This window comes from Sorex fumeus, unplaced genomic scaffold, assembly GCF_029834395.1.
Source record: "Sorex fumeus unplaced genomic scaffold, SorFum_2.1 ptg000034l, whole genome shotgun sequence".
NCBI classification, from domain to species: domain Eukaryota; kingdom Metazoa; phylum Chordata; class Mammalia; order Eulipotyphla; family Soricidae; genus Sorex; species Sorex fumeus.
In genome coordinates, this window is record NW_026606091.1 from 40,240,115 (window position 1) to 40,265,085 (window position 24,971).

A 24,971-nucleotide genomic window follows, 5' to 3' on the forward strand; every position below is an offset into this window, starting at 1 on the left:
GGCACTTTCCTTCTTACTATCTACTTTTGGGCATTATGGTTTACAATACAGATACTGAGATGGCCTCTCCTTCTTTAAGGAAACAAACACACTTGTACCAGATTACCTGGTGGATAAAAGATTCTCTTAGTCAATGATGAGATGTTTAGGGATAGAGTGATTTTAATTAGTAGAGCCCTGGAAAGGTAAATTTGGAACTGAGGACAGATGTTGCATTCTAACAATCAAAGGCATTTCTGAGGAAGGGCACGAGAAGAGGAGAGGGTGCTCAGGGGTGATGTGGGGAGGGGACAGGAGGAGAGATGAGGGACTAGTGAATGGGTGGATGTTCATGTGGGTTCTTGATCCCAGTGGTCAATGAGCTTAGCTCTAATGAAGATGGGATTCTATTTAGATTGTCAAAGTTGATTTCTTTTTTGTTTTTATTTTTTAAATGAAGATCAGTGTATGCTGACTTTACAGGTTGGAGTTCTGTTGGTGAAACATATCCTGGTAAAAGCAGGCAAATGCAGGAAAGAGCTCCCAACAGTCTTTAGAATAAACGAGATGGTACATTTATCTGTTGTGCTAATGCTTAAGTGTTATGGACTGTGATGTCCTTCAGAGTAATCTAGTAGATTATGTGCTTGTACCAGCTTTCAGGAGATTGGTATGAATAAATACACATATTCATAGTCTTTGACAATTTTGACTTTGTTTTTAATGAAAGCAATCTCCTCACTCCCTACTGTCAAATACTCTGATGCCAATATTAATTTTCCTGCTTCCTTAGTATGACACACATGAAAAAAAAGAGCACTCTAGGTTGATACATTACTTGTCTTTGTGGACAGTAACATTTATGATATTTCAAGTGGAAAGTTAGTTTATTATTTCTCCCATATGGAAAATATTAGACATTGAAGAATGGTCATTAAATTTTTGGAAGACAAGCTTTGGGATATCTTTGGAAATTATTTTTATCATGTTACCATTATGCTATTCCTTAGTTTAAATTTTTTTTTTCTCCTAATACTTGATTGTATTTAATTCACAATTAAGTATGAAATCCACTTTCAAAACTTATTTTGAGGGGATGGAGCAATAACACAGCAGGTGTGGCATTTGCCTTGCATATGGCCGGCCAGGGTTTGATTCCCAGCATCCCATATGGTCTCCTGAATACCGCCAGGAGTAATTCCTGAATGCATGAACCAGGAGCAACCCTTGTGTATCGTAGAGCGTGACCCAAAAAAGCAAAAAAAAAAAGAAAAAGAAAACAAACAGAAAAACCTTATTTTGAGGAACTTATTTTGGGATTTAGTACAGTTAATAGGGCTCTTGTCTAATGGGTTTGATTCACTGCACCACATGGTCCACCAGCATCACTGTATGTGGTCCTGGAGATACCCAGCATCACTACAGGAGCTTGCATCCCTGGCACAGCAGGGACCAAGCAACATTGCATCTACAGGGCGTTTTGCTGAGCCAAAGGCCTAGTTGCCTAAGAATCACAGGTGGACCCCCAGATCTCCTGAGCACTGTTTGAGAGCCCCCAGAAAGGTTACTTGAATGTGGTGTAAAGTAGCACTAGCATTGTCCTCCCGTTGTTCATCGATTTGCTTGAGTGGGCACCAGCAACATCTCCATTGTGAGACTTGTTGTTACTGCTTTTGGGATATTGAATACATCACGGGTAGCTTGCCAGGCTTTGCCGTGTGGGCGTGTGGTGTGAAGTAGAAGTTAAAATGATCCCATCTCTAAAGGACTTTTCAGTATTTCATCGATATAATCGTTCTATTATTCCCAGTGAGTGTCAGTATCTTCTTTGTCATGAATCAGGGGACTTCTGGTTGATTTCTAGACTCAGTTCCATCAGTGAGATTTTGTATGGTGACCTGTGTTCATTATTGAAATTTTGTGATAGATAGATAACAATGTCTTGGTCTCTTTGTGGTGTTCAGGAATATGGTTTGCCAGGACAGTTATTTTTCCTTTATATTATCATAGTTAAAAGAAAATGTTGACTGTAGTATTACTGTTCATGATCTTGATAAACACAGTTACCACACGTCATCACCACCATCCAGCTAACAACTATATCCCTATGTACTTCTACCTCCAAGATAATATTTAACTATGGCTAAAACTACTACAATTTGAAAGAAGAGTGCTAACTGTCTACCTTAGAAAATGTAGAATTTGAGAGTTGAAATGTTTTAAAGATTCTTAATTAGGAAGTAAAAATTCATAGCAAATTAGATGACCTTCATGTTCCCAGGCAAGATGTTTTTTTTTTCTCACTGTCACCTACTTTGGCATTAAACATGCCATATTTCAGTTTACAAATGTTCTGGTTTAAATCTCATTACTTGGGTTAGTTTCAGTTTAGTCTAGCCGCTATAAATATTCTAAAAAGCTTTGTCATGACCCTGATGATACATTTTCAGTAATCATCAACCACTTCAACTCTGAATTTTATGATCCTCAAATTATCATTTACTTGGGTTTTTCTGAATGTGTGAGTTGAAGGTTACGGGTAAGTTAGAGTGTACACAATTCATACACAACCATCCTCTCTTCTGACAGTAATTACAAGTTAGGAGGCCCTAAGAACACCTTTCGAGATCAAGTTCAGGGGTCCCCAGTACCGTACTTATTTTCAGTAATTTGTCTCAAAGCTTCACAGAACGATTTGAGCTCAGTTATATTCAGAGTTATGGTCTGTTGTAGACCATAAGAAAAGTCTACAGATTAAAATCGGCCAACAAAAGAGGCACATGATGCAGAGATCGAAATTTTCTTCCCAACAATCAGGGCATGTTTTATTTTTTTGGTATTTGAGTGTGACAATTCACATGGAGAATTGCCAACCAGTAAGCTCTTCCAGGCCTTAGTGTTCAGAGCATTTATTGAGGCCTTTATATGTAGGTGTGGTTCTTTGCCCAGGTGACTGACTCAGTCTTTTGGTCAAGCTAATACCATGCAGACTCCCAGTCTGGTCTTTCCTAGAATGTTAACCTCCAGCTCTAAACTCTATCTTAGTGATCACCCATCCTAATAATTCACATTGTTAAACTCTTAGTACCTAAGGGCCAAGGCAAATAAAGATACTGCTACAAGGCTTAGTGATCAGTCTCCAGAAGGCCCGGGCAAAGTTCAGATCTTTGTGAATAGGGTAAATTCTTTGCTCCATACTTTAGATTAAGTTGAATTTATAAACTGTATTTTCCAGGTGAATTTAAAGTATTGTACTTTTATAGTTTTATCAAGGTGTAATTCACACATAATAATTTACCCAATTTTAATGTATAGTATTGGCTGGAGCAATAGCACAGTGGGTAGGGCATTTGCCTTGCAAGCGGCCAACAAGGCCATCCCGAGTTTGATTTCTCCACCGCTCTCGGAGAGCTCGGCAAGCTACCGAGAGTATCTCGCCCGCACAGCAAAGCCTGGCAAGCTACCCGTGATGTATTCGTTAATGCCAAACACAGTAACAATTGTCACAATGGAGACATTGCTGGGCCCGCTCAAGCAAATCAATGAACAACAGGAGGACAGTGACAGTGACAATGTGTAGTTAGGGAAATTGTGTGTATAGTCTTGCACCTTGTGCTGTATTTCACATTGATTTCACCCCAGAATATTGCCTTTGCCCCTTTGTAGTTAAACCTCTTCCCCATCCTTGTTCCTAATTAGCCGTGAATCTACTGTGAGTATAGTTTCCCCTCTTCTAGAATTCTAGAATTCCTTATACATGATATCACATAGTATTAAGTGTTTTGTGCCTGGATTTATAATATACCATAATAATGTCATTTGAATTTATGTATGTCATTAAATGTAATAGTAGCATGTATAATACCCCCTTTTGTTTATTGATTCACCACTTTTTGGTTATTTTCATGTTTAGTTTTTTTCTGTTGTGAATAGTATTGATTTGAACATTTGTGTGCATGATATTTATAGACATGCTTTTAGATGTAGGTACCTAGGATTAGCATAGCCAATCATATGATTAAGGATACTATATTATATATTAAGGACTTTCTAAAAAATTCCCAAATGGTTTTTCAAGGTTTTTATGCCATTTTGCATTCCTGCTACTGAACTACTACTACTACTACTACTAGTAGTAGTAGTAACAGCAGCAGCAGCAGGAATGCCCTATCTCCTCACTAACTTTATTTTGTCAGTCTTGGAAAGTGAGTTTTTTTGTTGTTTAGTGGGTTTGGGTTTGAGGGCCACACACAGCTGTGCTTAGGACTTAAGCCTGACTCCGTGCTCAGGGATCACTCCTGGAGGAGTTCTGGGGACCATATGGATTTCTGAGATCAGCTGCATGCAGAGCAAGTACCCTCCCACCCATACTATCTTTATGACTGCAGATTAGTCTATTATAATATAAGAAAGATCTTTGTCAGGTAAATGTTTTACAAATTTTTTTTTCTAATGTATGTTTTCCTTTTGTATCTTGGTATCTTTCAACAAGTAAAGGTTTTAATTTTTTTTAACATTTTAATTTATTCATTAATATATTTAAAACCATGCAACTAAAATTATGTTTTTAAATACTTTGTGTCACAGAGACTTTTTTTCTATTTTTCTCCTGGAAGTTTTTATTTAGCTGCTATGCTTATGCCTATAATCCATTTTGATTTAATTTTTGTGTACTGTGTGAATAGGTCAAGGTATATATCCATACATAAATTCAGTTATTCGAGCAGCATTTATTGAAAAGCCTATACCCTGTTGAATTATGCTGGCACTTTTTGATAAAAATAGATTTTATTTAACTGAGGGCATGAAAGGAAACTGATGGGGTTATAGTAATAGTAAGTACAAATAATAGGGAGAAATAATCTAAAATTAAATAAAACAAGGTTATCACCTTTTTATAGCACTGTTTTAAATAACTAGTAGCAACAAATATATAAAAGAGATAAATGGATTGTGTGTAGGTCAGTAGAGAAAATTAATACTGTTTGCCAATGATGAAGCACTATATCCTGAATTTGGGAGATCTTAGAAAAACTTATCTTGAAATGAGAAGCTTAAATCTGGGGTTATAAAACTGAATTAAGTCATTTATCACTAGACACAGTTTAATGAAAAAGATAGTATTTGTTTTATTAAAAAAGTAAATTCTAACATGATATAAGGCCAAATACAGAGAATTGTAATACTTTAATAGAAAAGAAAATAAACAGCAAGAGAAACATAATTTCTTCTTTCAGAGGAAAAAAATGTGTCAACTTCTGGTTGATAGTCTTAATAGAAGAAAGATGACAAAACCAACCATTTAATTTATAGATTTAATACAGTTCCAGTAAAGATCCCAGTTGGATTTGAACTGAACTTGAGTGATAGTGTAAATCACCAAGTAAAGGAGCAGGCAAGGGCTTCAGGGGAGAAACATATTGTAAAAAATTATTCTTGTTCACAAAATAATTTGAGATTATAATTATGTGAATATATTGTAAGACAGTTAAATGAGAGTGAAAGATCAGAGCTATAGTGTGGAAGAAGAGACCAACAATCTGAGCCAAGTGTAGTTAGTGAAATTGAGAATCAGATTAACAGTGAACTCTCTGACTGTAAAGACAGAAAGGAAAACGTGTGGGTTTTACCAAGGTTGGAAATGCACAAAGGCCTCTAAGTACACACTCACTTCAATAGGCTGGTAATAAGACACTGGGAATGTTGAACACTTTAAACTTTGTATGAGTGCCATATCAAAGGAAGTTGCCTCTAGTCTGTTTTAACTGATTTTTTGGCATTGGGAAGATAGTCCCAGTGATCTTTCTTTTGCAAGAGGAACTTATTTTTAGAAGTCTGTTGGGCAGCGATCCCGTATAGTCTACAGTATGAATCCATTTGGGTGTTCTAACCAGTGACACAGAATGAATGACTTACAAACAGCACACTTGTTTCTGCGTTGTGAAGGCTGGGAGAGCAAGATGAAGTTCCATTGCAGTCATATTCTTCTTCTGAATAAGAATTGGCACCTTCTTGCTGTATCTTCAAATAATGAACGGTGGAAGGGATCTTCCTGCAATCTCTTGTAAGGTACTGATCTTGTCATCTTCCAAAGACCCTTAATACTTCTTAGTACCATGGGGGCTGGAGCAATAGCACAGTGGTTATGGTGTTTGCCTTGCACGCGGCCGACCTGGGTTCAATTCCCAGCATCCCGTAAAGTCCCCCAGCACCGCCAGAAGTGATTCCTGAGTGCAAAGCCAGGAGTAAACCCTGAGCATCGCCAGGTGTGACCCAAAAAGAAAAAAAAAAATACTTCTTAGTACCATCATCTGTCAAGGCAGGATTCAACATGAGGATTTTTTTTTTTGGTCGGGAAATACATTCAAACCAAAGTAACTATTAATCTTCTGAGTTTTAAATATTGGCAGTATATTCGGCTAACAAAATTTGCTTGGGGAAGGGGAGGGTTAACTCACTGAGGAAAACTTACAGGACTGTGGTTGTCACAGTCTAACAGTTACACGGTTAAGAGGGGGAGCAAATGGAGTTTTGCCATTCTATTTTTTTTTCCATTCTCTCCCCCTTCCCTCTGTTGTTGTTGCTGCAGTGACCAGGGGCTGCATACACCCCTGGTTTAGGTGCTCATATGTATTTGAGTTGTACTCCCCACAGTTACATATCTGTTTGCTCTCCTTGCACACTTGACTGTAGTGTTCACTAAATTTTGTGTTTCTTTATTTGAGATACTTATACAGGTGATTGTGGAGAGTCATACTCTTGGTTGAGGCACACAAGTGATAGTTTTGGTTCTCAGACTCAAACTTGCCAGGGGTTGCACTTCCTGGCAATAACATGCACACATGTTCTTTCAGTTGTAGTGCTCACTGGGGGGTTCCACACCTTTTTTTGTGGTGTCTACACACATCTGGCTCTGGTGCAGCCAGAAATCACTTGCAGCAGCAGGAAATCACGGGCAGCAGAGTTGCCAGAATTGTGCTGAGGACCTGTTTACACTGGGTATTTGAACACATGATCATAAACTTGGAGACAGACTCTCTCAGCCACAGCATTAGTCCTCTGGTTCCAAGTTGGTTTTTTTTTTTTTTTTTTTTTTTTTGCTTTTTGGGTCACACCTGGTGATGCACAGGGGTTACTCCTGGCTCTGCACTCAGGAATTACTCCTGGCGGTGCTCAGGGGACCATATGGGATGCTGGGAATCGAACCCGGGTCGGCCACGTGCAAGGCAAACGCCCTACCTGCTGTACCATAGCTCCAACCCCCTTGTTCCAAGTTTTGGCATTCTAGATCAAAATCTATTTCAAAGTCTATTAATGTAACTACATGAGTATAGGTTAATGATAGTGGTGGAAATGAAGTATCAGAAATAGCCTAGGAGTAGTTGAATAGATGAAAAATCAAGTAAACTAGAAACGGAAAGCATTTGGTGTTTTTTATTTATTTGGGTTTTTTTTTTTTTTGGTTTGAGGGCCACACCTGGCTGTGTGTGGCATAATCTGGACTTTGTACCCAGGGATTATTTCAGATAGGGCTCGGGGACCATAAATTCCAGAAGACTTAAATATATTTAAACGAGTATTTTTAGCTTTTTGTGGAAAGGACATTATTTATAAAGTTGAAGCAACAAAATAATAGAGTGGTGCCAAGGTGGGTGTATTTGATTATCAAAAAGTTTAATTCTCTAATAGTAAAGGTGTATATAATAAAATATATACCTATATAATAAAATCAGTATTTGGGTGAGATTTTTTTATGTAATTGGGAATATATCTCTAAGAACATATCTAGCAGATAACCAATGATGATTTACATTGTAGCCAAGGATGGTTTACACTGGAGAAAATAACTTTGATATGTATCTAAAGATCCTCATTTGTAAAATGAAGATAATAGTTGTACCTAATTTCTAGGGTGTTTTGGAGAAATAAATCTGATAAATGATGCATATTCCTTAGCACAGAGCCAGAAATTGCCATAAATGTGAATTGCTATTACAATCATCTTCATTATTATCATTTTCTGAAACTAGTTTTAAAATTACCTATCAAAGCTGTAATCCAAATGGGTGGGAGAAAAAAGCTATTTTAACCTAGTTTACATTTGTATACTTTAGGAAGTACTTTTTACTTTTGCCCTGGGAGTTATTTGAATTTATTCTTTTCCTTTTTTAGAATAGGAAAGTTTATTGAAAAATAGAAGAAAAGGAAACTCCCCAGCCAGGGAGAAACTTATATTAGGATTAAATTCTTGAGTTTCTTTCTAATGAGACTTTCAGAATTCATTCTTCCATAGTGACAGTCTTCCTTAGCTTTTGACATAATCCTTAACACCTAAAACCAACTCAGAGTAATTTAAGATTTCTTCTGTGCTGGAGAGATAGTACAGCAGATTGGGTGCTTATCTTGCATGTGACTAAGCTGGGTTCAGTCACCAACACCCCGTGTTGTCCCTTGAGTCTTGCCAGGAACAAACCCTGAGCACCTCTGGATGTGGTCCAAAATAAACGAACAAAATTTGTGTTTTGACCAAGCCTTCCCTTCATCCAGCTTGGATCTTTTTCTTTATTACTGCCATTCTTTAACTACTCTTCCTGTGCTTTCTCCTGCCTGTTATTTTACTACTCATATCCTTATTTTCCCTTATTTTCTCTTATTTTCATAATATTGTGGCAATATAAAGTCTCTGTCTCAAAGATTAAAAAGAGATCTACAATAGGTAAAGGATTTGAATGGATATTTCTCCAAAGAAGAGAGATGAGTAGTCAATAAGCACCTAAAAAGAAACTTAACATCACGAGTCATCAAGAAAATGCCAACCAACAACTAGCCCTTCACATCTGTGAGTTATAATGAAAAATACATAAACACATATTGTTGTAGTGTTGACAGAATGTGGAGAAATCAGATTTCTCATATATTCCTGATGGGAACATAAATGGTGCTACCTCCCTAAATACACACACACACACACACACACACACACACATTTTAGCCATTTCTTTAAAACAACAGAACAGGGGCCAGAGCAATAGTACAGCAGAGGGAGATAGGGAGTTTGCTTTGCATGCACCCGAGCCAGCATGCAGCATCTCACATGGTCCCCCGAAGAGGACCAGGAGTGATTCCTGAGTGCCAGTAGTAAGAGCCAGTAGTGAGCACTAAGCATTGCTGGGTGTTGCCCAAAATCCAAAAAATAAACAGATTACAAAAACAGAGGTTATTACGAGGCCAGTAATTTCATTCTTTGGTATTTACCCAAGAGACATATAAATATGTTCATTCAAAGACTTGTACACAACTGTTCACAGTAGCATTATTTATGGCAGTCAAAAGAAAAAACAATACAAATATGTACCAGCTGATGAATGAATAAACAGTGAAACAGTGTTTTTTATATATTGTATCATGCAATGGAATATTATTTGTCCATGAAAATGAATGAAGTAGATGCTATACCATGAATGAAACTTGAAAACATGCCAAGTTATATTATGCAAAAGAAACCTTTTCATGTAAGACCCACTATTTTATGATTTTATTTATATAATTATCTAGAATAGCACTGTAGCACTGCCCTCCCGTTGTTCATCGATTTGCTCGAGTGGGCCCAGTAATGTCTCCATTGTGAGACTTATTGTTACTGTGTTTGGCATATCGAATACATCGCAGGTAGCCTGCCAGGCTTTGCCGCGCGGGCAAGATACTCTCCGTAGCTTGCTGGGCTCTCCGATGGGGGCAGAGGAATCGAACTCGGGTCAGCAGGGTCGGCCGCATGCAAGACAAATGCCCTACCCGCTGTGCTATCGCTCCAGCCCTATCTAGAATAGACAAATTTTAAAAGACACAGAAAATAATTTAATATTTATATAGACCTGGGAAAAAGAAGTTTCTTTTGGGGGGTGATAAAATGGTCTAAACTTTGATTATAGTGATGGTTGATCAGTGTACTTTAAAATGTTGAATTTAATTATACAAAAATTTAATCATAAAGTTCATATGAACTTTATGATTTGTAAAGTATATCTCAATAAAACTGTTAAGCTCAAAAGAAAAGTAAAAACGGCTTTCAGCTAAGCTAAGAGTGCTTGAGATTACTGGAGTGATCTCAAGCTGAGATCTGTCCCCCAGGGAAAATCTATGACTCCCTTAAAATTGCACACCGAATTTGGCATGTAAATTTACATGTGTTTTTCTGAAGACAGACATCAAACATTAATACTTACAAACAGATTGCCAAAGGCCTGTTAAAGAGAGTCAGGTAAGATGAGCAAAGGCCCCAGAGAGGCATTAGCATCACAGCACAAAGACATGGAACTGGAAAAGCATGTGAAAGAATGATCCTCCTACTTGATGACATTGCCTCTGTCTTCTTTACACATGTACTAGAAAAGGAGAAACAGTTACGTTCTTTTTTTTTTCTTTTTCGGTCACACCCGGCAATGCACAGGGGTTACTCCTGGCTCTGCACTCAGGAGTTACTCCTGGCGGTGCTCAAGGGACCATATGGGATGCTGGGAATCAAACCCGGGTTGGCCGCGTGCAAGGCAAACGCCCTACCCACTGTACTATCGCTCCAGCCCCCAACAGTTGCATTCTTAAGAGTGAGACTATCACTTGTGCATTGACAAACATTAAGTGATACATCCCTGTCATCAACCTCATGCCCAGTTTCCCACAGCTCACATCAGTTCTTCTGATCTTTCATCTGGATCCATGCAGTCTTAGGGGCATCACAAACATCACACAACTCTCAGATCTGCTGCATGCAAGACCCACTGTACTATCTCTCCAACCCCTAAACCTATAATTTTAAGATAAATCACTGCTATCAACTTATTTCTCTCCTCTTAGCTTTGTTCCTAAAAGTTGATGACCAACTAGGTTATAGTTAATTACAGTAATTAGTTAATTAGTTAAATATAGTTGTTTTGTTAATTATAGTCATTAGTGATTGAGTTGGTTTGGGTCTTACCAACTTTCTGTGCTTGCCCCATAGCTCTGTCCTTACCTAGCGCAGTCCTTCAGGAGGCGGCTGGGTCCCACCTCAACTGGGATAGCTGGTCTCGCCTTGCTGACATCTCATACAGAAATTAGAGGCTGCCTTTGACAGAGTTCTCCTGTGGGTTCTCCAGAGACTGTTACTTGGTGATAGCAGAACCTTCTGCTAGGCCACCCTGTTTTTTTCTTTTTGGTGTGATTCATTCACGGCACCATTGTTGGAGGAAAAGAAAGCTATAAATTGTAAATTAGTGTGAAGTAATCATTGGGAAGATGATCAGGCTTCATTCTTATTCCTCACTGGGGGAAACGTGTCTGGATTCACTGAAACAGAAGGGGGCTGAGGGATTTGGGGAGCCACTTTTCCAGTGTTCATGCTGCAGAACTGCTCCCCTGAAGGGAGTGGAGAAAAGCCAAACTTGGCAGGAGGCAGCCAGCAGGCTGGGTATCTGCTGCCCACCTTGTGCTCCAGAAAAACCTTGCTGCAGAGAGTTGCCATGGTAGCTGGAAGCAATTTAACGGCAGAGATGCCTCTGAAGCAGTTATTACCCATGCCCTGACCTTCCCCACACTGGTCTTCAACCCAAGGGGCTGCTAAAACCTGGGTATCGCCACGCTGTGGCCATTTGAAAGCACACTGCTTAGTCGAACAGAGCTGCGTGATTCTCCAGAGTGTAAGGGTGGTGGCTTCTGGTGTCCCCTGCTTTCCCATCTACACTGCAAATGGTGTATCAGTGTCCCACCTTGAGTCAACATTGATGTCGCCCTTGGTGTCCCATCCTAAGTCTCCATGTCAAATTATTTATAGTTCCTTCAATACCCTCTTGTGCTTCTGTGCCTTCCTTCATACATGCAGTTTCCTCTGTCTAGGATTCTCCCTTCTCCATCTGTCTGGAAAAAATCCTGCCAGTTTCCAAAATGTGCCCCAGATACCACCTCTTGCTGTGACTTCTAACCCCGATTCTCAATGCAGAATTATACTATTTGCTAATATGCATTTTGCTGCATGCTCGAGCGGGCCCAGTAACGTCTCCATTTTGAGACTTGTTGTTACTGTGTCTGGCATATCGAATACGTCACGGGGAGCTTGCCAGGCTCTGCCATGTGGGTGAGATACTCTCAGTAGCTTGCCGGGCTCTCCGAGAGGGGCGGAGGAATCGAACTCGGGTTGGCCATGTTGGCTGCGTGCAAGGCAAACGCCCTTCCGCTGTGCTATCGCTCTCTATGCTTTTTAATTTTAATTTTTTTTGTTTTTACTTTTTGAGTCATACCCGACAATCCACAGGGGTTATTCCTGGCTCTGCACTCAGGAGTCACTCCTGGTAGTGACTCCAGGGGACCATTTGGGATGCCGGAGATTGAACCCGAGTTGGGCGGGTACTAGGCGAACACCCTACCCGCTGTACTATCGCTCCAGCCCCTAGCCCATGTTTTTTTTTTTTTAATGAATGTGTTTGTATTTTTGTCTCCTACATTTTAGGTCTCATGCATTCAAGAACTTTTTTTTCAAATGAATTTTTTTGTCTGCAAGGCTTAGGAGTAGGCTCATAAGTGAACACTTAGCAATGTTTGTTGAATAAAGTGTTTCCATATCATCCTTTTTAATCTGCTTGATTGAGAAATTGCATGACACAAAGAAGACAGTGCTGTCATGTCCAGGGAGGACTGTATCTGCTTTGGGGTCCCAGAGAATTGAACCAATTTTATCAGCTGATGTGAGTGGTCTATATTTCACTCTCGGTCACCTGTATTCCACTTTCCACTTTAAATTAGTATAGCATTGGTGAAAGTAACACTTGGGAATCAGTCTGTTCAGAGTTCAGCTCCATATGGCCTTTGGTTAGGGTTCAGAACTTAGGGTGCTGGCCTTGAGGCTGACCTGTTTCTCTCCCTGGCATCATCATCTATGATCGATCCCCCAAGCACTGCCAGAAGTGAGCTCTGAGCTCAAACCAAGACAAACAGATCAACAAAAATTCTTTATCTTCTGAATGCAAAGCATGCCTTTCAGCCCCTAGAATCATCCCTCCAGCCCCTTGCCTCTGCCTTCATCACTAATGGGGAGCTGTCCCCCAATAGAAGAGTCACCTCTTGGGGCTGGAGTGATAGCACAGTGGGTAGGGTGTTTGCCTTGCACGTGGCCGACCCGGTTTCAATTCCCAACATCCCATATGGTCCCCTAAGCACTGCCCGGAGTAATTCCTGAGTGAATGAGCAGGTGCACACCCTGAGCATCGCTGGGTGTGACCCAAAAAGAAGGAAAAAAAAAAAGAGTCACCTCTTCTCCCTCAATCCCCTTTTCCTAGTTTTAATGCCCAACAGCCGCCTTGATGATTTGTGTTCATCCTCAGTATCTGCCCACCTAAAGTTCACTGTGTAGAGGGATACTTTATTCAGATAAATCTCCTTTCCTGTCTTCTCAGGGGTAACTTGCTGTTATACTTTAACAATTATTAGTTAAAATGAAATTGAATAGCTTATTTTCCTAACTTCCAGTAATTCCTAGAAGCCATTTCCACTATAACAGATATTTGCATCCTTGCTGCTATCCCTTGTAAGGTTTTATAATATGGTCTGAGCATTTCCCTCTTTTCTCGTATGACTTTTAAATTCGAAGCTTGTGTAGGCCCTTTATAAAAGTGTTTATAAAAGTGTTTTTCTCCTTATTGGGTGAGTAATTTGCTCAGAGTCCAGATCCAGCTCTTGCCCACTCACTTGCCTGGTGGCAGAATGAAAGTAGACGGAAGGTTTTAAGAAACTTTCCTAGACTGTTTTACGGACTCTTGCTTGCCTGGTACCTCTCATCTTCTCAGCTGATTTGTTAGTTCTAATAATGAGACCAGACTTAGGTGGTTATTTGTTTCGTTGTCAAAAAAAAAACAAAACACATAGCTCATTTTGTTTGTAGTGAATTGAAACGAATGTAATGTAATGATTTATTTACCTACCTAGGGGCAATTTCAAATCAAAAGACAAGAAAGTGCAATTTAATGAATCATAAATTTGTCTGCTTGATACAAGAGGTTTTCGTACTCTGTAAATATTCAGTTAAAGACCAATTAAAATATAGTTATCAAAATGTTGCCATGAAGTGACTGAACTTTGGGAATGATAACAAACAGAATATCAAATATGAAACAGTTGAAAAATTATTAATTCGGGTTGGAGAGATAGTACATAAGGTAGAGTACTTGCCTTGAATGTGGCTGACCCAAGTTCAATTCCCAGCACTGTATTCAACCCTCCAAGCACTGCTAGGAATGATCCCTGAGCACAGAGCCAGGAGTAAGCCTGAAGTCCTGCTGGATATATATATATATAGCACAACTTTCTTCCTCCCCTACAAAAGAAAGATTAATTTTAGGGTTGAAGAGAGCGCTCAGTGGACTGGAGCTTTGCATGCAGAAGGCCTGGATTGGATCCCTGGCACTGATCCCCTGGGCATCACCAGGATTGATCCCCTAAGCTTAGAGCCAGAAATAGTCCCTGAGGACCACCGAAAGAAAAAAAAAATTAAATCCAAACAGAATTATATATTTGTAGGGAATGTTTTCAAGAAGAGCAGTTTGGAAACTGAAACTAAGAATCAGGACAGATTTAATGCAAGCTCTGGCACACACTAATTCTCTCGGGGCTTTGCTTGGTCCTTTCAGGCCTAGAGTTTGTCGTGATGGGATTGTGTAGTTAGTTTGTAGTTGTGAGATTGAAGATAGGGATGTGAACATTCTCAGCACCCGAGTCTGTAGGAAGGATGAATAGCATCTAAATTTAAGACTTAAAGGTTTCTTTTAAAATTTGTATGCACACAAAATGTAATGTTTATTTGATTGTGTGATTATGTAAGACATTATGGCTACTATGTTCTTATAGCTAGTGCTAGGTATACTTCTGTATATGATTATATATGAATAAGTATAGATCCTGAGAATAACATTTAAGATTACTTTTTATTTGAGTGAATTCTTTATTCTAAATGGTTTTGTTCTCTTTTCTCATTTAAGTCTATATAGCAATGCACTGTAGAACTGTCTTCCCACTGTTCATCGATTTTGCTTGAGCAGGCACTAGTAACAAGACTTGTTACTGTTTTTGGCATATCGAATACGTCACGGGTAGCTTGCCAGGCTTTGCCATGCGGGCGTGATACTCTCGGTAGCTTGCTGGGCTTTACGTGAGGGGCGGAGGAATCAAACCCAGGTCAGCCCAGTTTGGCTGCGTGCAAGGCAAGTGCCCTACCCGCTGTGCTATCGCTCCAGCCCTTAAGTCTATATACATAGACTAAACATGTGGGTTAATTTTAGTGAGTCATTTTAGGATTCATCTTATTTTCTGGTTCTTATATGCCCTGCCCTAGGAGGTTTGCTTTATCAAGGGTAATGCACTATCAAGATCATTCCTATGTAGGTTTTTCTTACGAAGAAAAGTTAAGTATTCACCTTGTAGTCCCATTCTATGTCCATATCATAGAGTATTTAGTGTCTTATTAGAAAGTATGAAATTTTGCTGTTACTGTGTTGTAATGGCAGCCACGCAAGAATAGAACTCAGGGCCTCACACATGCAAGGCAAGAGCTCTTCCACTGAGTTTCAGGCCTTCAAATGTGGAATTTCTAAAAGGTAAATAGTGTTCTTCATGATGAGTCTGTACTGCCTATTATGTACTTACGTATATTACCAGTTTCATTAGAGTAAAGTGTAACATCAGCATTTTACAGTATTACAAGTGAAGAGGCAGGGACGCAAACCATAAAGATTTTCTCCAAGTACCTCTAGGAAAGCCAGAAAATGCTCACATTAGTCTGATAGCCCGGCAAGCTACCGAGAGTATCTCACCCGCACAGCAGAGCCTGGCAAGCTCCCCGTGAAGTATTTGATATGCCAAACACAGTAACAACAAAGTCTCCAATGGAGACGTTACTGGGCCCGCTCGAGCAAATCGATGGTCAACGGGAGGGCCTTTACTTACTTACTTACTAGTCTGATACAAGTGTGATTGGATAAGACTCCTGCTTATTCCCTAGAAGTTGGGAGGGTGTGCCTTAAGGTTGCAAAGGAAGTTGGGAATACAGAGAGGGAGGGAATTTTGAGATTTGGGAGTGGGTTTGGGGCGGGGGGGGGGAGAGGCAGAAGTCTGTGGACCATAGGCAAGACTTCTGTTCATAGGAGGTTATAACAAAGCACTGTCAGAGTCAGAGTTGATAGCTCAGTGAAAAGCAAGCTATCAACACATCTTTGCATGATGTGCAAAGATCCCGATTTGACCCCTGCATGCCCCACCTCATCAGCACTGAATGTAGCCTTGGTGAACCCTGAGCACCACTGGGCTTATGCCGCGCTTTTGGGTCTGGGGGTAACTCATCTGGCCTGACTGTTCCTGTATCACCAGGAGGACTTCCTGGAGCATGCAGGTATGGGAATAACCCACTCCCCACCCCTAAATAAGCATAACGGGCAGCATTGATGTAGTCTAGGCCCCTGGGCACTGCTTTGAAGGACCAAGAGCCTCTCTTTTTCTCTTTCCTCCCAAGTCTGTTTTTCTGTTATCTTAAGATTTCTCCAGATAGTTTATCAGGGCATTGCTTATCACTTAGAACTCTGCTCTTAATTCCACTGCTCACCTGCCACCACCCCACTGCCCCCACAAATACCTGGCAGGGTTGCTGTGAAGTGAAATGAGTTTTCATTGTGTGACCTGGAGGGTATGGTGGGAAGATGTTACGCAGGAAACCTTATCATTAACATTGTAAGCTGTGGTGCCCTAACTTTTTCATTTTAAACTTTGGCACTGTATCAGTTACTCAGTATGTACTGAACCAGTGTTGGGTAATACTGCGGTGACGGTGGTGATAAGGGACTCAAAGCTTGATGACGCCTGTGCACTGGGGAACCAGGAGCTGCCTGGTGCAGTTGATGGCTTAGGGTCCCGGGAATGTGCTTGCTTATTACTAAGATAACCGGAAGGGGTGTTCCCACACAGAGGGTCCCAGGTGGGGTTCTGTGCTTTCTGGCTTCCTCTGGAGCTATATAGCACTCTTGGGAATCCCACTGCAAATACCATCGTGTGGTCTCGCTTCTTTCATTTTATTGATGAAGAGCATTAATGGGATTGGAGCGAGTTAACAGGGTTACAAAAAGTTCGTTTTTCTTTTTTTATCAGTCTGGTAGTTTGTAGTTAATACATGACCTTGATGCTAAGTTCCTGAAATGTGCAGACACTCTGTCTGCCCCTCTTATTTTTTTTTTTCTATTTAATTTTCTTTCTGGTGCCTTTAAGATTGTCCCTTCCAGCATGTGTGTTAACCTAATAGTTTTCTTTTCAATTTCACACCTAATTCTTCTGTTTGGTTGTGTTTCCTTATTTGACCCATAGTTTGCATTGCAGAGGAATTTAGCAGTGTGGGAAATGCTGTTGTCAACGGGGTGACTTTATGTGACCCGGTAGACTTTAACACTAAGCTGATGTACTTTAAATATTTAGGTGATAGTTCTTAAATCTTTTTTATTTTAATATCTAATGAGTTTTTTCCTTCTCTGAAGTAAAAATGTGCATAGGCTACAAAACATAATTAGTGATTATTCTGTTTATATGTCACAAAACCAAACTGTTAAATACTGTAGTTATCGCAACACAAAAATAAATTGCATTGTTACTAGAAAATGATTCTAAAAGTAAAATGAAGAAAATGAAAAACCAGTTTAATATCAAGATGACTGTAATTAGTGTTGGTCTAGGTCTCTTTCTTTTTTTGTTTTTAATTGAGTCACCATGAGATACAGCTACAGAGCTTTCATGATTGCATTTCAGTCATAAAATGATTGAATACCCAGCCCTCTACCAGTGTACTTTTTTCACCACCAATGTTCCCAGTATCCCTCCTGCAACCCTCACCGACCCCACCCCCTCCCTCTATGGCAGGCAATTTCCTTCTTATTCTCTCTATACTTTTGGATATTATGATTTGCAACACAGATACTGAGAGACTATCATGTTTGGTCCTTTACTTTCAGCATACATCTCCCATCCCGAGCGATCCCACCAACCATCATTGACTTAGTAATCCCTTGTATAGTTCTCTTTCATCTCTGTTAAACCTTATAAATTCTACTTGACCGTCTTACAATTTATTTTGATAATTATAAATTAACCAAAGTCTATATATTACCATTTATAATTTAATATGTAATGATATACCCACTAAAATGTGTTATAAGCTAGAATTCATGTGATATATTAATTTTGAAATTTTACAGAAACTTTTTGGCACAGTAACTTTTTGATGCAGATTTGACTCAAAAAGACTAAAATTGTTGTTAAAGACTAAAATACCCTTTTCTGAATATAAGATACATGGTACAAAAATTTAAATGTTATAAAAGTATATCACAAAAATATACTGTAGTCACCCCCAAAGTGCTGTTAGAATATACATATAAGGAATTTTTTTAATATTTAAAGTTTTTATTTTGGGGTCCCTCCTAGTAGTGCTTCTGTGCATCTGTACTTCAAGATCATCTGTGGCTCCTGGTGGGAGACCATGGGATGCTAGGGATTGGACCTGGGCCACCTGTATGTAAAACGTACTCTTTAGCCCATTAGATTCTCTCTCTAGCTCTGAATGCAATTACTTTAAAAACTTATCTGTGGGGCTCAAGCAGTAACACAGGGGGTAGGGCGTTTGCCTTGCACACGGCCAACCATGCTTCTATTCCCAGCATCCCATATGGTCCCCAGGAGTAGTTCCTGTGTACAGAGCCAGGGGTAACCCCTATGCATCACCGGGTGTGATCCAAAAAGTAAAAATAAATAAATAAATAAAAACTTATCTGTAATTCTATTTGTGAAATAATTGTTCATCTATGATTCATTTTGTTGAAAGGGTTTGCAATTGACGCCTTTGCTTTGGGGCTTATTCGTCAAAATACCAGTGAAGCAGAATGTGTTTAGCGAAATAATATCTTAATATTTTTCCTCCCTGTTCTAGGTATGTATTCTTTTTGGATCCATGCAATCTGGACTTGATAAACCGGAAGATCAAGTCTGTAGCATTGTGCGTGTCAGCATGTCCAAGGCAAGAATTAAAAACCCTGAGCGATGTTCAGAAGTTTGCAGAGATGAATGGTGAGATATTAAGCCCTCTGAGTCTGTACCCTCGCCACTTTGAAGTACACACATTCTAGTATAGATTCGTCCTTGTGTTAAATAAATCAGAAGAGAACATTCAAAAAGAAGAATAGAATTGTTTGAAAAATTTTTCCTTGTTAAAAAATACAGTCACATATTGAGCTTGGTGAAACTCTAGGTTCCTTGGCCCCACCCAGGGAAATTCTGAGTTTGGCCTTTGAACCCTCAAAGTTGGTATTTGTTACACAGGTGCCTATTGATTTTGATATAACTATTAAGTATTTAGAAATTTTTAGATGATTTAAAGTCAAATTTGGGGGTCTTTTTCTCCTCTGCAGTATTAAGCACAAGTATTTCAATTATTCTGCTTCATGTTTCCACTGGATAACAATGTGATGGGTTTAGTATGGGAAATTTGAAAATATCAGAAAATAAGGGGAACTAAAACCAAAATTTCATGATTTTATGAGTTACTGGCGCATATGTAATTTTGTGGTTGGCTTTTTAATTTAATTTGATGTTGTAATTATTTTTCTGAGCATAAACCTTTTGAGAAATTTTGAAGTGAAATTTAGAAAGATTAGCTGGGAGGGAAGAAACAATTTACTAAATCCAGACTCTTTTCCTGGCTTTATAATTTCTGGGTGCTCTCCTCAGCTCCATGTGACTTACCTATGTTCCTGGAGAATTTTTGTCTTTTTATTTCCTTACATTTATTTATTTTATTTATTCATTTATTTTTTGACCTGTTTTTCCGGAGGGCCAAATATAGCTAACCCCTCAAGCTTGTGCTTTTGATCTTAATGTTTTTACCTTGTCTGTAGGAATTCTCATAGCTGCATTAGGCTTGCCCAAGATCATAGGCTAGTTTTAGCACCACGGGACAAGGACTGACTCAGGCGTCCATTCTCCTGGTATAACTTCTCTCTCTGGGTGGAACATAGCTCTTCACATACCATTGTGGCTTCAGAGTCTCTTGCATGAAGGAGCTCCCTGCTGAGAACTGAAAGGCAGGTACTGCTCTTGTCCCAGTGATTCATGCCTGTAGATTCTGATTTGTCACTGGCTAGTTACGTGATGAGGGACAGAAGCTGCGAGTTCTTTGAGTTTAGATATTCTCATCAGAATAAAATGTAGATTTAGAAAGAATAAGCCATTCATATCATCATGAGGACTGAGATGATGAGAGAAAAATATTGACCACTTGGTGAGTGTGAAAGAATGAGCCAATTACCCACTAGATCACTCATTGGATTTTCTGAGTCTGATATTGGAATTAGATCAGTCTTGTCATCAATAAGTTTCCTAAGAAAGGGCATGTTAGTCCTAAAAGGTGTTTCTAGAGTCCAAAATAATTTGAGCAGAGACAGTGTATTTGGATGGTATTGTGTAGAGTGTTCTTGGGGTCAGAAAGATCATACAAAGGGTAGAGTGCTTGTCTTGCATGTAGCCAGCCCTGGTTCCATCCCTGGCATTTACATATAGTCCCCCAAACACTGTCAGGAGTCCCTCCTGAGCACAGAGCCAGACACACCAGAGCACTACTAGGTGTGTGGTCCAAAAACCCTACCCTCCAAAAAATGCAAACCCTGAAGCATCAGCTTTGGAGCCAGGTGATCTGGGTTCAGATATTGGCTGCAAGACTCAAGGTACTTTTCTTCATCTCTCCATTCCTCAGTTTCCTCATATGTGATCATAGGATTAATGTTTTTACATTAACAAAATAGGTATCTATAAGATTGCTTTGGCATTCAAAGCTATGCTATAGAATGGAATTATTTTCTAACATGTTTTTTTGTGAACCAATTGGATGTGAATCTTGGTCTATTGAACCTGACATCTCATCTGGAGAGCCAGAAGTGAGCCAGTTAGTTCCTTGCTGATCATGTTGCCTGCTGTGATGATTTACTGCGGAGAAATGCCTCATACTTCCTAGTTGGTGTGCTCTGCTTTTTTTCTAGAATTGTAGTCTTTGTAGAATTGAGTATGACACTTAGTGTGACTGATTTATATCTAGTTAAAATACCCTTTTGATGAGTTTGTTTCTGTCTGCAAAGATACCCTTAAGCTTTTGAGCCAAAGTTAATAGATTAGGCATCACAAAGAAAAAGTAATAATAATGACAGCACAGCAGTAGAAAGAAGATATAGAAGATAAATATGAAAAGCAAATAGAAGAACTATAAATTATAAAAGGGGGAGGGGTTGATGAAGAGGCCTACTCAGTTTATAGAAGCACTAAATTGAAATTTCCCAATTTCTCAAAAGAATATGTATTGTTCTTTGGTTGGACATTAGTAAGATTTAATTCTAATATTCTTCTTGCCATTGAGACAATTCTTTCTTACTCATTGCATTATCTTTTTTCTCCTTGAGGCTTTTCATCATTTCAGGTGTAAATTAATTTGGAAAGAGCAGATAATTTAATAAGGCCATGGAAAGATGCTCGACATCGAGTAAGGCAAACATAAATAAAAATATGAGATTATCACCACTTGGCACCCATTGGGATGCCTTCTGTTAAAACTGCAAAGACACATGCAGATACATGATACTGAAAATAATAATTGTTAAGAATATGGAGAAATTGGAATGCTTATGCACGGTTGGTCAGAATGTCTTTTTTTTTTTTTTTTTGGTAAGCAATGCGAAGGCTTCTTAGAAAATTAAAAGTAGACTGGCCACAGAAGACTTAGTAGGTAGTAGAAATAGTGTATATAATACCATGATTATGAGATCACTTCATCAGCTGTGGTGTGGGTTGATAAGAGGCAAACTCGAATGTAAACATTTTAAATGGTTAACTTTTTAAATGATAAGTTTAAACCTTATTTTGAAATACAAAGTAGAATTAAAATATCATGATCACTCTGGGTGTTCATGAAGCGTCTGTGTAAGTTCATCAGCTGTAAGAAATGCTGAAAGTAGATGGACCTTAAGGACATCATGCTAGGTGAAATAAGCCAAAAAGGAAAAAGCAAACATTGTGTGATTGCACTTAAATGAAGTATTGAAAGTGGTCAGATTCAGTTCAGGGTAGAATGGATAGTTCCTGGGAAAAGAGGGAAATAGAAGATGTTCTGTGGCTTCCGAGTTTTGCTCCTGCAAGCTGAAAAAATTCTAAAGCTCTGTTATATACCAGTGTGCCTCTAGGTAACACTCAGACACTATATATTTAATATAGCTTAGATGTTACATTTTAAGTGATGCGACTTTTACCACATTTCTGCTTTTAAAAAGAATGAAATTTTGACTCATGACACATAATCCTTGCAGAAGGTTAAGTGATGTGTAGTCACATGAGGACACGTACTGTTTATACTACTTGAGTAAGGCGTTTGGAGTAGTCAGGTTCAAAGAGGCAAAGTCTAATGGTTTTTGTTTCACTTTTGCAGTACTGAGAATTTTGGAGGGGTGGTGTTCATGGATATACCACAGTGCAAACATATTTAATATACCATTAAATGTGCTGTGAACCATTTATGTAGGGTTATGATGGTGGATTTTTGGAGGGGGGGCGTGCAGGGTGGTTTGTTATATATGTTTTTCTCATTAAAAGAGGATGATTTCCATACCAGAATTAGAAGATATAATTCCTTTTCAGAGACATATATTTACTTGACAACATTTGGAAGTACATTTTAGTGCCTACAGCCATCTACCTATTCATGTAAACTTCCATTTTATAAAGTATTAAAAATAAAAGGAAGCAATGTTTATAAAAGATGCACTTAATAGCAAGTAAAATATTGCTGCAGTTTTTTTTCTTTTTGGGTCACACCAGGCAATGCACAGGAGTTACTCCAGGCTCATGCAGTCAGGAATTACTCCTGGTGGTGCTCGGGGGACCATATGGGATGCTGGGAATCGAACCCAGGTCAGCCTCCTGCAAGGCAAATGACCTACTTGCTGTGCTATCACTCCAGCCCAGCTTCTTCCTTCTTTTAGACAAGAAAGAGAAGTTGTTTTAATGGGAACTTTAGTTTGTAGAACTCCTGTCAGGTGTCTGCCTTGGAGAGTTGGAAATCAGATTGGCTTAGGTGAAGTTGCAAAGCTTTGAGAGGGAAGTCTGATGACTCTAAAAGTGTAAGTTCTGGCACATGAGTTGAGTGGTAAGTGTACAGGTGTGTGTTTGCTGCTATAGCTCATAGTTTATATTTAACACAAACATCATAAATATATGATGCTAGAAAATAAAACCATTTTATTTTAATGATGCCAGGGATTGATCCCAGGGTTCCATGCATGTAAGACAACCCTGGTCCTGAGAATAAAACAGTTTTTTTTAATTGCCTTAGAAAATTTAAGTTGCCAAATACCAAAAGGACTCACAGTTCAACTTTTTTGTTTTTCATCTTCCTGCATGAGTTTTCTAGGGTCAGGATCGTGTTCTATTCATCTCTGAGTATCCAAGCCCCAATACAGGGCCTCTGTCATAACTAACTTTAATTGGTGTTTGAAAGAGTAATGAACTGAATTTCCTTGTCTTGATTGCCCCTTAATAATTTCTCATTTTCCTTTACTCGATCCTGTATTCTTGTGAGTTGCTACAGCAGGTAAATGGTTTAACTTCAGTCTAATCAGAATTGCTGTGAAATCAGTTCCTGTTTTACTTGACTCTAAATAATTCATTGTATTCTATTTGTTTCTTGTATACCTGCTCTTGGAGGAAACACTTAACCTTTTTTTTTCTTAAGCTCTTTTTTTCCCTCTTTCCTAAGCTTATACCCTACAGAGAAAACTGAGACCATCTGGTGAGAGCTCCATCTGAGGTTTTTTCGTTTTTTGTTTCTGGGTTTTTTGTTTTGTTTTGTTTTGTTCTGTTTTTTGGGGGGATTGGGTTGGGGGAGGTTCCAAGTGGTGCTCAGGAGACCCAGGTCCTCTCCAGGGACTATTGATCAGTCGGGTCAGTGGTTCAGTGTGAGAGCCTGAGGATGCCATTCTGTTTGGGCCACGAGTTTTGGGTTTACCTGTGCCACCCTGGCAGTGCTCAAGGCCTCCAGGTCTGCAGCTAAGTGCTTGGGACTGTGTGCCAGGGATTAAGCCAGGGTTGACTGCATGCAAGGCATCTGATTTCCTCAACACATGTATGATGTCTCCCTGGCCACTAAGCTATTGTTTTCAACAGAACACGCACTCCTTATTCTAGTTTTCCTTCCCTTTAGTTCCTATTGAAGAAGTTTTCTTCCTGTATTCTCATTATTTCTGAGCACTCAGATAATGTGTGCTTTATGCGTATGTGTATGTGAAGTTAATTTCAGCTTCTTGTGAGAGTTCAGTCTCAACCCACCAGGACATGTGGTACAGGGAGGGGAGGCTGATGTCTAGAGGCAGCTCCCCTTCCCTCTCCCCTTCTGAGCCCTGATCCCGTCCTTCAGTTCTCAGCCCCCATTGTTCTGCATAGGCAACTGAATCTGATAGATAAGTTAGACTTCAGTTCTGTGCTTCATTTAAGCCACCCCTTGGGGCCAGACAGCGCAACAGGCTGAGCTCATGCACTGTGTGGTGGAGGTCTTGGTGCAAGCCCCGGCACCCATGACCCTTCGGGTACCAAGCCAGCAGCAGCTCCTGAATAGGTCAGGTGTGGGGATGGCTGAAATCACAAAAACTGAGATGAAAAAGACAACCCACTGTTTACTGGTACCTGTGGTGGGCTGTGGGAACTGTGCTAGATGCTGCTTTCCGTGTCAGTTCTTTTCTACTTTCACTCTAAATTCCAAATAGCAGTTTAGAAATGACCTATAAAAGAAGTGAGGCGCTTACTCTATGTTCTCAGTTGGTACTAATATTTTACATGGAATTTCATATTACCTTTTGCATTACTCTTAGCAAACTGTTTTCTGATATGTATTTGTTTTCCTTAACACAGTGGCA

General features: G+C 39.4%; 1 protein-coding gene across 1 annotated transcript in view; it reads left to right on the plus strand.

Moving 5' to 3' along the window:
- Window positions 1-24,971, plus strand: part of SLC44A1 (solute carrier family 44 member 1) — a 159,888-nt gene that overhangs the window by 80,791 nt on the left and 54,126 nt on the right. The window contains exon 4 of the mRNA XM_056117351.1: window positions 18,959-19,095. Within this exon, the coding sequence (XP_055973326.1) occupies window positions 18,959-19,095 (137 nt within the window). The remainder of the gene's footprint in view (window positions 1-18,958; window positions 19,096-24,971) is intronic.